We start from the raw sequence: 15,686 nt of genomic DNA, 5'->3' as shown, positions 1-15,686 counted from the left end.
TTTTTAAAAGCCTGCCTGCTTATTGTTTGGGTTAATTAATTTTTTTTGTTTTAGGCAAATGTCGACTCAAAAGCCGTTATAAGAAACAATACAGAGAGATCTCATTTGTTTTCTAACCAGTTTCCCCAATGGCAACATTTATACGATATTATAACCAATGTATTGACAGTAATACAATCCACTGATATTCATATTTCCTATTTTATTTATATTCATTTGTGTGTCAGTACTGAAATCAGATTGATTATGTTATATTCTTTGCAGCCAAAGATGGAGATGCTCTATAGAGTCAGCCAAAACAAGACCAGGAGCTGACTGTGGCTCAGATCATGAACTCCTTATTGCAAAATTCAGACAAAGTGAAGAAAGTAGGGAAAACCACTAGGCCATTCAAGTATAACCTAAATCAAATCCCTTATGATTATACAGTGGAAGTGACAAACACATTCAAGGGATTAGCTCTGACAGACAGAGTGCCTGATGAACTATGGACAGAGGTTCATAACATGGTATAGGAGGCTGTGATCAAAACCACACCAAGAAAAAGAAATGCAACAGGCAAAATGGCTGCTGAGGAGGCCTTACAAACAACTGAGAGAAGAAGAGACGTGAAACGCACAGGAGAAAAGGAAAGACAGGCCCATCTGAATGCCGAGTTCCAAAGAAGAACAAGGAGAGATAAGAAAGCCTTCTTAAGGGAGCAATGCAAAGAAACAAAAAACAATAGAATGGGAAAGACTGTGGACTTCTTCAAGAAAATTAGAGATACCAAGGGAACACTTCATGCAAAGAAGGGCACAATAAAAGACAGAAACAGTGGACGTGACAGAAACAGAAGAGATTAAGAAGAATACTTAGAAGAACTGTACAAAAAAGGTCTTAATGACCCAGATAACCATGATGGTGTGATCACTCAGCCAAAGCCAGACATCCTGGAATGTGGAGTCAAGTAGGCCTTCAAAAGCATCACTACAAACAAAGCTAGTAGAGGAGACGAAATACCAGTGGAACTATTTCAAACCCTAAAACATGATGCTGTGAAAGTGCTGCACTCAATATGTCAGCTAGTTTGCTCATTATAATCACATTTGGAGTTTTCAAAAAAGTAGCAATACCTGGGCATTTGCATTTTTCAGGAAATTCCAAGATAATTCTAGTGTACTTCTGGATTTTAAAGAGTGATTATAGGTTTTTATATTAAATGATAGTTAGTGATATATAATTCTATTATTTTCTGTGATATATAATTCTTAAGTATAATTAGATGCATATATACAGTGATATATAATTCCATTATTTAATTCAACATATTAAAATGAATAATAGTTACATAATCACTATAGTGAAAGATAGTTATCCATTTTCACAATCAATAGCCAAACAAAAAATAAAAGATAATTACAGTTGCAAGCCATAATGGAAACATGATTAACCCAGTAGCACTCAAACATGTACATTACCACATGTAAAACAGGTGGCCAGTGCAAGTTCGATGCATGAAGCAGGGCACCCAAAACTGGTGCTCTGGGACAACCCAAAGGGGTGGGGTGGGGAGGGAGCTACAAGCAGGGTTCCAGGTCGGGGGACGCATGTATACCCGAGGCTGATTCAAAAACACCACAGTGTTGCCAAGTAATTGTCCTCCAATTAAAATAAATAAATTTTAAAATATTTATATACAATGTGGGGGGTTAAGTAGAGTGATGTGGTAAGCGGAAGGGCATAAATGCACATGTCTTCATCTACCCAGCCAGTCTAGGTCTTTTGGTTAGTGCATGCGTGCTGTCGCTTCAGTCGTGTCCGACTCTTTGTGACCCTATGGACTGTAGCCTGCCAGGCTCCTCTGTCTATGGAGATTCTCCAGGCAAGAATACTGGAGTGGGTTGCCATGTTCTCCTCCAGGGGATCCTCCCAGCCCAGGGATCAAACCAGTGACTTCTATGGCTCCTGCACTGCAGGCAGATTCTTTTCCACTGAGCCACTGGGGAAGCCCTTGATTAGTGCATGCAATCCATTTACATTTAAGTTAATTATCAGTATGTATGATTCGAATACAATTTTAATTGTTTTGGGTTTATTTTTATAGGTATTTCCCTTCTCTTGTGTTTCCTGCCTTGAAAAACTGCTTTAGCACTTGTAAAGCTGGTTCAGTGGTGCTGAATTCTCTTAACTTTTGCTTGTCTGGAAAGCTTTTGACTTCTCTGTCAAATCTGAACTACAGTCTTGCTGGGTAGAGTATTCTGGGTTGTAGCTTCTTCCCCTTTCTTCACTTAAGTATATTGCATCACCAGTCACCTTTAATATCCCTCTTTTCTGGAAGCTTCCTTTCATATTCCCTTTCCCTCCAGTCTGGATTGGGATCTCTTCGGAGCAGAACATGCTAAGTATAACCTTCCAAAGCACTTTATCGTACAACTTTATTATAATTGTCTGTTCTCTTCCACATATCCATAAGACAAAGTTCCTTGAAGGCAAGATTGTATCTTTATTTTGAGCAGTTGCTACCCAGCACAGAACTGTTGAATTAGTGAATAATTATAAAAGCAAGCACTAACCAGAAAAGTAAAATGATCATTTATGAGAATTTATTGCTGTCGTTTAGATGCTAAGTCGTCTCTGAGCCCTTTGCAATCCTGCAGACTGTAGCCTGCCAGGCTCCTTCATCCCTGGGATTTCCCAGGCAAGAATACTGGAGTGAGTTGCCATTTCCTTCTCCAGGGGATATTTCTGATCAGGGATCGAACCCATGTCTCCTGCACTAGCAGGCAGATTCTTTACCACTGAGGCACCAGAGAAGCCCCAACTTATGAGAATAAGAGGTTTTAAATGCTTTTGTTTAAAATGGTAGAAAGAGATCCACACAAAAGTACCTCAGTGATGTGGAAGGAATGATATTTATTGGTAATTATCATGGATTAAGTCATCATGTCACTAATCATAAATCCATTAAAACATTTTCATGGAAAAACGGTCCAGGTTGACATTTCAGAATGCTAGGACTACAACTCCCGTCCAGCATTAGCCACAAGTTGTCTAATCGAAAAAGAAACCTCACCATTAGCTGTTATAGCCTCGGTGATTGTGGGAATAAGAAACAGTGACATTAAAAAATGTTTCTTGGTCTCTGGAGCCCTGGGGGAAGGTACTCCCCCCACTTGTTTTGTGAGATATAAAAATAATGCTAGTTCCATAACAATGATTTAGTAATTTCTATAACAAAAAAAATAATTTTAGGATATTTGCTATTTGAATTTAAGAAATAAAAATCTCAGAATCTTACTTCAATAGACGACTCATCATTTTGTTAAGAAAAATATTCAAAGAGAAAAGAAATCTAGATATGACCCGTGAGTGTTCATGTGATAACATGATCTTTCCTCAAATAAGTAATGAATGTCCTAAGTCCTCTCGTGTTCAGCATGTGATTCCAATTCTATACACATTCCTCTAAGAATGACATTTAAGCTGATTTATTTCAAGTGAATTTCTAGGCAAATTGTTCCTTAAGAAAGAGATACAAATTCTTCTTACACTAGAACACAGCCTTGTGGTAGAATATCTAAACATTCAATACTTCTTTCTTATTAGCAAAATATTGCCATTGTTCTAAAATAAACCAACCAAGCAAGTCACTTGAGCAAAATCATTATTCTTTCTAACAGCTCCTCATTTATAAAATGAGGATAATAATTCCTGCTACCCAGGACTTGCAAAGATTACAAATAGTATATGTGCATACAAAGGCATGATCACTGTGCTTAGCACACAATTTGCTAATCATGAGAAGTCTCTGTTTTTTATTTTCTAAAAGATTTTTTAAAATCTAACTTAATCCTTCTGGTGAGGATGCAATTTAATTGTCTTCATTTTTGGGAAAATATAGGTAACATACAGAAATATGGATTATTCACACACATATTCACACACGTATGAATATGGTATGTCCCTGAAGTATCCATTTTCTATGCACTTATCTGAGGTTATCCACTTTGCTTCACCATGTGCAGACTTGTCTTAGATTCAACTAAGTTAAACATTCAGATGATTAATTTCACAAATAAATAAAAAAGGAAATATCTGTTCCTTTGAAGCTAGAAATATGCTATAAAGTTATTCTCATAGGATTATATTTAGCTGGAATCATAGCAATCAATCATAGCACAAATAAAAGGAGATATCTTGTTACATATGTTCTACTTCTCAGACATTTTAAAATTCTTTCCTCCTATAAACCATTCTTAGAATTGCTTTACTCTCAAAATAGATACAGTATTTACTTACTTCATTCAAAGGATCACAAAAATTTAACTATGAGTTCATATTTTTCATTTTAAATATTGAATTACCAAAACATTCCAGTTTCATTTCCTTTGCTTACTTTCCACACATGTAAGTGGAAAACAGTAGTTTTTGAATTGAAACTTTATTATCAAAATAGATGTTATGCAGAAAACAGTTAATATAGCTGTCCAGCTGTTCTCCTGGGAACTTAGATTTCAAAATAGTTCTAACTATTCCCTTACTGATGAGTGGTTTGCTATGCCTAAACTGCTTGTACAAAGTAAACTATGGTTTATGTCGAATGCCTGCTTTCCTTCTGGGAGCATGGAATTGTGGTATGTGCTATGCAACAGGTGCCTATGTGACCAGCTCAAATTATACCTCGGACATTGAGTCTCCAATAATCTTCTCTTGTCAAAAATATTTCACACGCGTGTATGCTTAGGCATGCCCGACTCTAAAAGACCTCACAGACTGTATGCAGCCCACAAGGTTCTTCTGTCCATGGAATTTTCCAGGCAAGAATACTGGAGTGGGTTACCATTTCCTCCTCAGGGGATCTTCCCGACCCAGGGATACAACCCACGTCTCCTGCATTGCAGGCAGATTCTTACTGCTGAGCCAAGGGGGAAGCTCCCCACAACACTTCACATGTTTTGTAACAGTTTACTGATGGAGGAATAAATCCTGTGTGACTCCACTGGGAGAGGACTCTTGAAAGCTTGCTCCTGGCTTCCTCCAGACTTTGCTCCATGCACCTTTTTTCTTTTGCTGATTTTACTTTGCATGTGTTCACCATAAAGCTGTGAGTACAACTGTATACTAATTCCTACTGCTGCTGCTAAGTTACTTCAGTCGTGTCCGACTCTGTGCGACCCCATAGACGGCAGCCCACCAGGCTCCTCCGTCCCTGGGATTCTCCAGGCAAGAACACTGGAGGGGGTTGCAATTTCCTTCTCCAGTGCATGAAAGTGAAAAGTGAAAGTGAAGCCGCTCAGTCGTGTCCGACTCTTAGCGACCCCATGGACTGCAACCCACCAGGCTCCTCCATCCATGGGGTTTTCCAGGCAAGAGACCTGGAGTGGGGTGCCATTGCCTTCTCCGAATTCCTACTAGTTCTCCTAAAATGTCAAAAACCCTTAGGGTGACTTGGGGACTCTCAACACAGATGGCATAAAATGTCTTTAATCAAAATATTTTTTTTCCCCATTTTTATATTTCCTTTTGTTATTTTTTCCAGCGTATACCATTTAGGAACACAGAGAAATTGAACAGTTAAGAGAGAGAAATAATCATAAAAATGTTGCCATTCAATGACCTAATTATTAACCCCCTGAAATCTGGCTTTCTCCTAGATTATAGCCCACTTTTAAAAATATAAATTTTAGATTATTTAAAACAAATTATAGCCACTTAGAACATTTGAAAATCCTTACTAGGTTACAGTTAGTTTTTGTAATGTCCACCTTCTTAGAAATTGCTTTACCTTTAGAGAATAGGTTAAGTCCAATCATTTTAATTGAAAAATGGAATATATGAATCAGTTCAAAGATGTCTTTTTTTTTAGTTTTGAAAATCATAAACATGTTAACCATGCATACATTCTGAACTATATCTTAAAATCGAAATTGACTTCAGTGAAAATTCTGAACTGTTTAAATTGTTCTCAAATATTTCCCAGTAGTATTGCCAGTGGTACAGAACTTACATTTTTTTGCAGTGTGGGCATTTTGCCAGAGTGTTGAACCTCAGTTCCATCCACTGTAAAATAAATGAGAAGAGAGGTTGAAAAGAAAAACAACTGAAAACTATCCAATCTGATAAGCTGTTTCTTTTAGTTCAAATGTTCTCAGGGGTCACGCCAGAAGCCATCAACATTTTCATGTTTATATGAGCTTCCCCCTCCAACTCATCTCCCCCTCCCTTAAAATAAAGGTTACACTTCCCCTCTGAAACAGTTCCCAAGGTTTTCCCAATTTTCTGATGCAATCTAGGTTTGCTTTACAATGAAAACTGAATGTCATGTCATAATTGGGGTCATTTTACTCAGCTTTATGTCTCAGTCCATTGCCAGAAAATAAAAATATATTTCATGTATCTCCAACGTTGTTTCTTCTCTGATTATTAATGACTAGCTTTTAAAAATACATGGATATTAAGACTCAATACCAAAATACAATTATTCTATTTATATAGAAAATGCACAAGGTAAATAAAACAAATTAGATACAAGTAGAACTAATGGCCACCTGATGCGAAGAACTGACTCATTTGAAAAGACCCTGATGCTGGGAAAGAGTGAAGGCAGGAGGAAAAGGGGACGACAGAGGATGAGATGGTGGGATGGCATCAGCGACTCGATGGACATGAGTCTGAGTAAACCCCGGGAGCTGGTGATGGACAGGGAGGCCTGGCGTGCTGCAGTCCATGGGGTCACAAAGAGTTAGACATCACTGAGCTGAACTGAGAATTAATGCGAGGAAACTGCTTTCTGCTTATAGTTACTTATTCTATGTTAAAAAAAAAACAACAACACTCCTATAAACAACTTTCTTTCCGTTTTCTTCCCTGTGTTGTTGTTCAGTCATTCATTGCAATCCCATGGACTGCAGCATGCCAGGCTTCCCTGTCCTTCATTATCTCCTGGAGTTTGCTCAGACTCACGTCCACTGAGTCGATGATGCCATCCAACTATCTCATCCTGTATTGCCCTCTTTTCCTCCTGCCTTTAATCTTTCCCAGCATCAGAGTCTTTTCTAAAAAGTCAGTTCTTTGCATCAGGTGGCCAAAGTATTGGAGTTTCAGCTTCAGCATCAGTCCTTCCAATGAATATTCAGGACTGATCTCCTTTAGGATTGATTGGTTGGATCTCCTTGCAGTCCAAGTGCCTCTTGAGAGTCTACTCCAGCACCACAGTTCAAAAGCATCAATTCTTTGGCACTCAGCCTTCTTTATGGTCCAACTCTCATCTCTGTACATGACTACTGGAAAAATCATAGCTTCAACTTTATTACCTATATCTTCCCTGTAATATAGGGATAAAGCGGGCTACCTTCCCCACAGTACTGTTATCCAGATGCTTGAAACAGCTTACTGGCATTAAAAGTAGGTTAAAGTGTTTGAAAAGATGTGCAATATAAGTTTAAAATAAGTATTACTAGCACTGACATATATACACTACCATGTGCAAGATAGCTAGTGGGAAGATGCTATGTAGCATGGGGAGATAGATGGAGGATGCCAGTCAAGAGGGAAAGGATACACGTATAGATACATATATAGATACATATATATACATATATACATATATAGATACATATATATATGGCCAAATTGCTGGTGGCTAGGAGGTTAAAGCGTCTGCCTGGAATGCGGGAGACCCAGGTTTGATCCCTGGGTCAGGAAGATCCCCTGGAGAAGGAAATGGCAACCCACACCAGTACTCTTGCCTGGAGAATCCCGTGGAGGGAGGAGCCTGGTGGGCTACAATCCATGGGGTCGCAAAGAGTCAGACACGATTGAGTGACTTCACTTCACTTCACACGCATATATATACATATATATACACATATAATTATGAGTGATTTTCATTGTTGTATGGTAGAAACCAACACAGCATTGCAAAGCAATTATCCTCCAATTAAAAAGTAATTAATAAAAAAGTAACTCTTCACCACAAAAATGTATTTCCTCAGCCACTTTGCTTCTTTTAACAAAGAAAAACTTAAATTTGTTATTTATAAACAAAATTTGCAATGACATTACAAGTTCAACAAGGGTTTCCCTTGTGGCTCATCTGGTAAAAAATCTGTCTGCTTTTACCTCCCATCATTTGCTTTTCTACATATCTTCTTGTAAAGTGTACACTTTCTTTATAGAATTCCTTCAAGTACATTAACAGTTTTAACATCAAAACAACCTTTCTTTCATTAATATTAATTTTTGTTTATGATTCCGGGTCACTCTTTTTTCTTCATAACTCTCAAGTTCTAGCTATAGTGGGGCTTCAATAAGTTACGCATATTCAAATGTTTTCCACACAATAGAAGATAATGTTCAGAAAATATCTGATACATGACTTTTAAAAAATTTTTTAATGATTAACTTCTAAAAAGACAAATAAATCTGAGTTTGGACTTCTTTTTATTCATTTTAATTTTAAACTTTCTGAAAGTTATGTAATTTTGAAATAATCTCTCTCAATCACAGTAGGAATACACAGACCTAAGGTAAATAAACTAGAAATGAAACTTTACATGAATGTTCACTCTTTTCACAATGATTATTTTTCAATATTTGAGAAAGCTAAACCAAGGCTACAGTTTTTTCAAGCACCGATAACTGTTTCTTTCACTACTCTTTTTGTAACGAATTTACTTCAAAGCTTATTATTAATAATAAAAATGCTAAAATTAATGCACTAAATAGAGACGTACATAGATTTTTATAGAAATTGGCATAGAACATTAAGAAGTGAAGAATATAGAAATCTTACTAATTACTTTTTATATATTTGTAATTAGTTATAAGACAGTTGTTGAACTTGTAGTGAAAGTGAAAGTCACTCAGTCATGTCCAACTCTTTGCAATCCCATGGACTATACAGTTCAAGAAATTCTCTAGGCCGGAATACTGCAGTGGGTAGCCTTTCCCTTCTCCAGGTGATTTTCCCAACCCAGGGATCGAATCCAGGTCTCCTGCATTGCAGGTGGATTCTTCACCAGCTGAGCCACAAGGGAAACCCTTGTTGAACTTGTAATGTCATTGCAAATTTTATTTATAAAAAACAAATTTAAGTTTTTCTTTGTTAAAAGAAGCAAAGTGGCTGAGGAAGCAATTATGAAACCCCTTAAAGCTGAAAGCTGAAGCTGAAACTCTAATACTTTGGCCACCTGATCCAAAGAACTGACTCATTTGAAAAGACCCTGATGCTGGGAAAGGTTAAAGGTGAGAGGAGAAAGGGACAACAGAGGATAAGATGGTTGGATGGCATCACCAACTCGATGGACATGAGTTTGAGTAAACTCTGGGAATTGGTGATGGATAGGGAGGCCTGGCGTGCTGCAGTCCATGGGGTCACAAAGAGTCAGACATGACTGACCGACTGAACTGAACTAAGAGAGTAACTCAAAATTCAAGTTTGAAGGCTAATACATTGGCAAAGAAATTCTAGAATTTTTAGATGACCAACCTACAGGAGATTAGTCAGGTTTTATCATTTAGTACAGATTATGCACAATAAATTTGATTATAACTGACAAACAACCAAGACTGTCGTATAATTAGTAACTTATACAGGCAGGAACCTAGCATATCTGGTTTTGTTGTTATCTACAAGAATTATTTTAAATGTGGCCAACTAAGACTAGAAAAAACATGTATTATTAGAAATAACTTTGTCATAATCTATTTGAATGAATGCAAATACCTGTCCTTTTGAAAGGATTTACCACTGTTCTCTTATCTAAAATGCAGCCTCTGCACTCTTAAAATTTTACTGCCAAAACCTTGAAGTGTCAACAGAAAAAAATATCTAATTTTTCCTGTTTTTAATTGGATAAATTTGACAGGTAACCTTGTGTAAATTTAAGGTGTACAGTCTACTACTTTGATACGTTTATATATTGTAACATGGTTGTCACTGTAGTGACCTTTATCCCATTACATAATTATAACTATTACTGTCTATATTCATTATAAACTCGGGGAGATAGTGAAGGACAGGGAAGCCTGGTGGCTGCACTCCATGGGGTCACAGAGTTGGATACAACTGAGAGACTGAACTACAACAATGTTCATTATACCGTGCTTTATTTACATCTCCATGACTTATTTACTAATTGTTACAAGTTCGTACCATGAGTCTTATCCCCCACCTCCCATCTTCTGATATCTTCTGGTACCCACCATTTTCCTGTTTTTACAGGTTCAATTTTTTTCCACTCTATGATTAAGGGATATCTATCTCTGGCTCACTTACCTTGTTTAGCAAATGTGTTCAAGGTCCTCTGTGTTGTCATAAATGGCAGAATATCCTCATTTCTTGTAGTAGTGTTAGTCACTCTGTAGTATCCCAAGGACTATAGCCTGCCAGGCTCCTCTGTCCATAGGATTCTTCAGGCAAGGATACTGGAGTGGGTTGCCATTCCCTTCTCCAAATCATTTCCTGTGGCTGAATAATATTCCATTGTGTATTTTTGTTTGTGCTCACTTACTCAGTCATGTCTAACTCTTTGCGGCCCCGGGGACGGTAGCCCACCAAGGCTCCTTTGTCCATGGAATTTTCCAGGCAAGAATACTGGGGAGGGTTTGCCATTTCCTACTCCAGTGGATCTTCCAGACCCAGGGATCAAACCCACGTCTCTTGCATCTCCTGCACTGGCATCTCTTTACCACTAACACCACCTGGTAAGCCCCACATCCTTTTTATCCATTCCTACTGTGGGCATTTGCATTATTTCCATATTTTGGCTATTATGAAAATTTTTTCTATCAGAAGGGTTAAAAGCAACTTCTCTAAAACCCAATTGTTTTTAGTAGAGGTCTTCCAATACTTGGCTTATTTCTAACCATTCTATAATATATAATAGATAACTTAGTTTCATCAAGGTATATTTTAAATTGATCTTAAGAGGCACATAAGAAAGTAATACTACTAAAAACCAGTCAGCTGCTAGTATACTAGATTTCCTAATGGATACAACACACAACTGGGGTCATTTGATCTCTGGGTTGGCAAGATCCCCTGGAGTAGGAAAAGGCAACCCACTCCAGTATTCTGGCCTGGATAACTCCATGGACAGAGGCGCTTGGGAGGCTTCAGTCCATGGGGTCACAAAGAGTCAGGCCAGCTGAGCAACTGAGCATACACATGTCATTACTTTAAAGTGTGTTCACTGTTTTCACTCTGCTAAGCAACCGAACTATAGAACCCTACGAACGAGAGAAGAAAACCGGACCCTGTCTGAAGGGACTATATTGGCCCACTTCCAGGCAAAGTTTGAACTCTCATCTATGATGAGGTTGTGTTAGATTTCACTGGGAAATGCCAACCCTACCCAGCACGTGGACCTGCCTTCCATCAGTAACGGAAAACAACTATCCCACACAGACGCAATTAAACTCTCTGCTGGTTAGTTGTCTTAAGAAACGTCTTTATGTTCATGGAGAACTAGTCTGTAATGCTTTTATTCTTCTGGAAAATTATTTTCTAAACAAAGTCCCCCAAAACAGTAGTCTGGTGAGATAATCCCCTCAAAACTGTTTCGACATCTTAATATGTTTATACATACTACATAAAACTTCCTCTTGGATCTTAATATTATTTAATTATTTATAAGAAATTAAGTTTAATTAAATTGTAATAATTATTATTTAGTGGTTTAACATTATTTAATTATTATTATTTTAACATATTGTATACTAAAAGTGCTAAAGAATATACCTATAAAAATTCTGCTTAATTTTTTTATCCTAGCAATTCCTTATAATCTTGGAACTCTTTACTCACATAATACTTATTATTATCCTGTAAAATGAGCATTCTGATGACTATGCTTTGGAAAACACAAATTTAGCTTTTCTCAACACTATGCACTGTTCCAGACAGGCTGTTAAATGAATACTGTGAATTGTGTGAATTTCTAGTAAATATAATTTTAGCATTATGGCAGTGATATTATATTACATCTTATTATATTATTTGTTATAAATGAAAAATATCATTGAGGACACAGTCCATTATACTTTCAACCCATGGGAATGATTTTCTCTTAGGTCTCAGTATTCCAGTAAAAGTTGCTATGTGAACTTTCCAGAAAACATCACAAATATCTTGTAATAGATTATGTTTTCCTCTTTTAATTAACTATAGAAAGCACACCACTAAAATTCAGTCAAATTTTAACAACTGCCCAGGACTGAATATTACGCATACTTATATTCTTATATATGACTTCATCATATTTCTGCCCTATTTTTCATCTCCTTGATTTTGCATGTTTTATTTTTCAAAGCTACTGGACTTTGTAACTTGTTTCAGTTGCTTATGGGCCTTGTAAACCAAGGCTGAAACAAGGTATGGAATAAGTCGATGAATTATCCTATTAGATGAAAGTTTGAAGGACAAAGACTACTACAAAGAACCTAAGATTACTTGTATTGGCATAATAATAATGATGAGGTGAAGTTCTCAAGTGAGAATGGAGAGTTTATTCTTTGTAACCCTCAGCATCTCTCATTAGTCTGAAACTCTCAAAGGTAATAGCCACCCTAAAGGTATGTACTGTGTTCTCTTAATCACAAAAAACTCTGTTTTCAGGAAATTTTGAAATCATCTTTAAATACCATGGGTGTTAATCCAAAACACCCTTTCCTGCCAAAGACATAAAATTTTTAAGTCATAATTACTATGCTAATAAGATTCACGTGCTTGCACTGAATGTTAAGTAAGTTACAAGTTCATTTCTGGCTTACATAAAACTTAGTGACTTTCTTCTGAGGGGAAAATATTTAAACCCCAAATTTTTTAGGCATAAATGTATAAAGTAATGTCATATACATCTATCTAACCTCTTAACTTAGATCATTCTCTAGAGTTCATTTCTAGATGATTCCAAAAGTTAAATATAAAGCTTTGTAACAGTTGTGTTTAATTTTATTTTTGTCTCGTTCCCTTATCTATCCTAGTATCAATTTGGCTAATTCTCTCTGAAATTCTTTACGCTATTCATAACCACTGTCATCATTTTTCTGAATAATAAAGCCTAAATATCTTATTTCTTCAGACTTGCCCATATGCAATAAATTATATACATAACATCCACAAATACATTTTAATTATAAATCTCTGCTTTAGCTTTCCATTACTCTTAAGATAATGTCACTTCAACTAGCCTAGATGCTTCTATATATACACTAAGAACATTCTGTATTTCCCTGCTGTAGCCTAAATGCTGCTGCTGCTGCTGCTGCTAAGTCGCTTCAGTCGTGTCCGACTCTGTGAGACCCCATAGACGGCAGCCCACCAGGCTCCCCATGTCCTTCTCCAATGCATGAAAGTGAGACGTGAAAGTGAAGTCGCTCAGTCGTGTCCGACTCCTAGTGATCCCATGGACTGTAGCCCACCAGGCTCCTCTGTCCATGGGATTTTCCAGCACATAATTCTTGTTTTAACTGTCTTTCTCCTGCTATTATTGGAAAATCCCATGAGGGCAGGGACTGCACTTTCCTGTTTCCCAAGCATGTAACCCAGTGTCTGGTACACACTCAATATTTATTTTTGAACAACTGAAGTCAGCTCACTTATAATGTGGTTTATAAGGATTATCCATGTCAAGGATTTGGATAATCCAAGGAAGAACTATGGATGGAGGTTTGGGACATTGTACAGAAGGTGGTGATCAAAACCATCCCCAAGAAAAAGAAATGCAAAAAGGCTAAATGGCTGTCTGAGGAGGCCTTATAAGTAGCTGAGAAAAGAAGAGAAGCAAAAGGCAAAGGAGAAAGGGAAAGATAAACCCATCTGAATGCAGAGTTCCAAAGAATAGCAAGGAGAGATAAGAAAGCCTTCTTCAGGGATCAGTGCAAAGAAATAGAGGAAAACAATAGAATGGGAAAGACTAGAGATCTCTTCAGGAAAATTAGAGATACCAACATTTCATGCAAAGATGGGCACAATAAAGGACAGAAATGGTATGGACCTAACAGAAGCAGAAGATATTAAGAAGAAGTGGAAAGAATACACAGAATAACTGTACAGAAAATATCTTCATGATCCAGATAACCACCATAGTGTGATCACTCAACCAGAGCCAGACATCTTGGAGTATGAAGTCAAGTAGGCCTTAGGAAGCATCACTATGAACAAAGCTACAGGAGGTGATAGAATTCCAGTTGAGCTATTTCAAATCCTGAAAGATGATGCTGTGAAAGTGCTGCACTCAATATGCCAGCAAATTTGGAAAACTCAGCAGTGGCCACAGGACTGGAAGAGATCAGTTTTCATTCCAATCCCTAAGAAAGGCAATGCCAAAGAATGCTCAAACTACCGCACAATTACTCATCTCACATGCTAGTAAAGTAATGCTCAAAATTCTCCAAGCCAGGCTTCAACAGTACATGTACCAAGAATTTACAGATGTTCAAGCTGGATTTAGAAAAGGCAGAGGAACCAGAGATCAAATTGCCAACATCCACTGGATCATAGAAAAAGCAAGAGAATTTCAGAAAAACATCGACTTCTGCTTCATTGACTACATTAAAGTCTTTAACTGTGTGGATCACAACAAACTATGCAAAATTATTAAAGAGATGGGAATACCAGAGCATATTACCTGCCTCCTATGAAACCTGTATGCAGGTCAAGAAGCAATAGTTAGAACTGGACATGGAACAACAGACTGATTTAAAATGCGGAGAGAAATACATTAAGGCTGTATATTGTCACCCTACTTATTTAACTTATATGCATAGTACATCATGCAAAATTCAGGGCTGGATGAAGCACAAGCTGGAATCAAGATTGCTGGAAGAAATATCGGTAACCTCAGATATGCAGATGACACCACCTTATGGCAGAAAGTGAAGAGGAGCTAAAGAGCCTCTTGATGAAGGTGAAAGAAGAGGGTAAAAAAGCTGGCTTAAAACTCAACATTCAAAAAAAGAAGATCATGGCATCTGGTCCTGTCACTTCATGGCAAATAGATTTGGAAACAATGGAAAGAGGACAGACTTTATTTTCTTGGGCTCCAAAATCACTGAAGATGGTAAGTGCAGCCATGAAATTAAAAGACACTTGCTCCTTGGAAGAAAAGCTATGAGAAACTTTAGCATATTAAAAAGCAGAGACATTACTTAACCAATAAAGGTCCATATAGTCAAAGCTATGGTTTTTCCATTAGTCATGTACAGAGGTGAGAGTTGGATCATAAAGAAAGCTGAGTTTCAAAGAATTGATGCTTCTGATCTGTGGTGTTGGAGAAGACTCTTGAGAGTCACTTGGACTGCAAGGAGATCCAACGAGTAAATCCTAAAGGAAATCAATACTGAATGCTCATTGGAGGGACTGATGCTGAAGCTGAAACTTCAATAATACTTTGGGCACCTAATGTGAAGAACTGATGCATTTGAAAAGACCCTGATGCTGGGAAAGATTGAAGGCAGGAGGAGAAGGGGACAACAGAGGATGAGATAGTTAGATTGCATCACTGACTCAATGAACGTGAGTTTGAGCAAGCTCAGGGCATTGGTGATGGACAGGGAAGCCTGGCATGCTGCAGTCCATGGGATTGCAAAGAGTTGGACTGAGAGACTGAACTGAAGTGAACTGAGTTTATTCCCTTAACTCCAAGTTTCATATTTAAAAATCAGAAAAATTTTGATAAATTATAATAAGAATATTTCTT

The 15,686-nt window shown here is 37.4% G+C and overlaps 1 protein-coding gene across 1 annotated transcript in view; it reads right to left on the bottom strand.

Moving 5' to 3' along the window:
• Positions 1-15,686, bottom strand: part of PIP4P2 (phosphatidylinositol-4,5-bisphosphate 4-phosphatase 2) — a 72,411-nt gene that overhangs the window by 12,682 nt on the left and 44,043 nt on the right. The window contains exon 5 of the mRNA XM_069600660.1: positions 5,990-6,042. Within this exon, the coding sequence (XP_069456761.1) occupies positions 5,990-6,042 (53 nt within the window). The remainder of the gene's footprint in view (positions 1-5,989; positions 6,043-15,686) is intronic.

The sequence above is a fragment of the Ovis canadensis genome, chromosome 9 (genome assembly GCF_042477335.2).
Source record: "Ovis canadensis isolate MfBH-ARS-UI-01 breed Bighorn chromosome 9, ARS-UI_OviCan_v2, whole genome shotgun sequence".
In the NCBI taxonomy this organism is placed as follows: Eukaryota; Metazoa; Chordata; class Mammalia; order Artiodactyla; family Bovidae; genus Ovis; species Ovis canadensis.
This window is presented reverse-complemented; position numbering and strand designations above follow the sequence as displayed.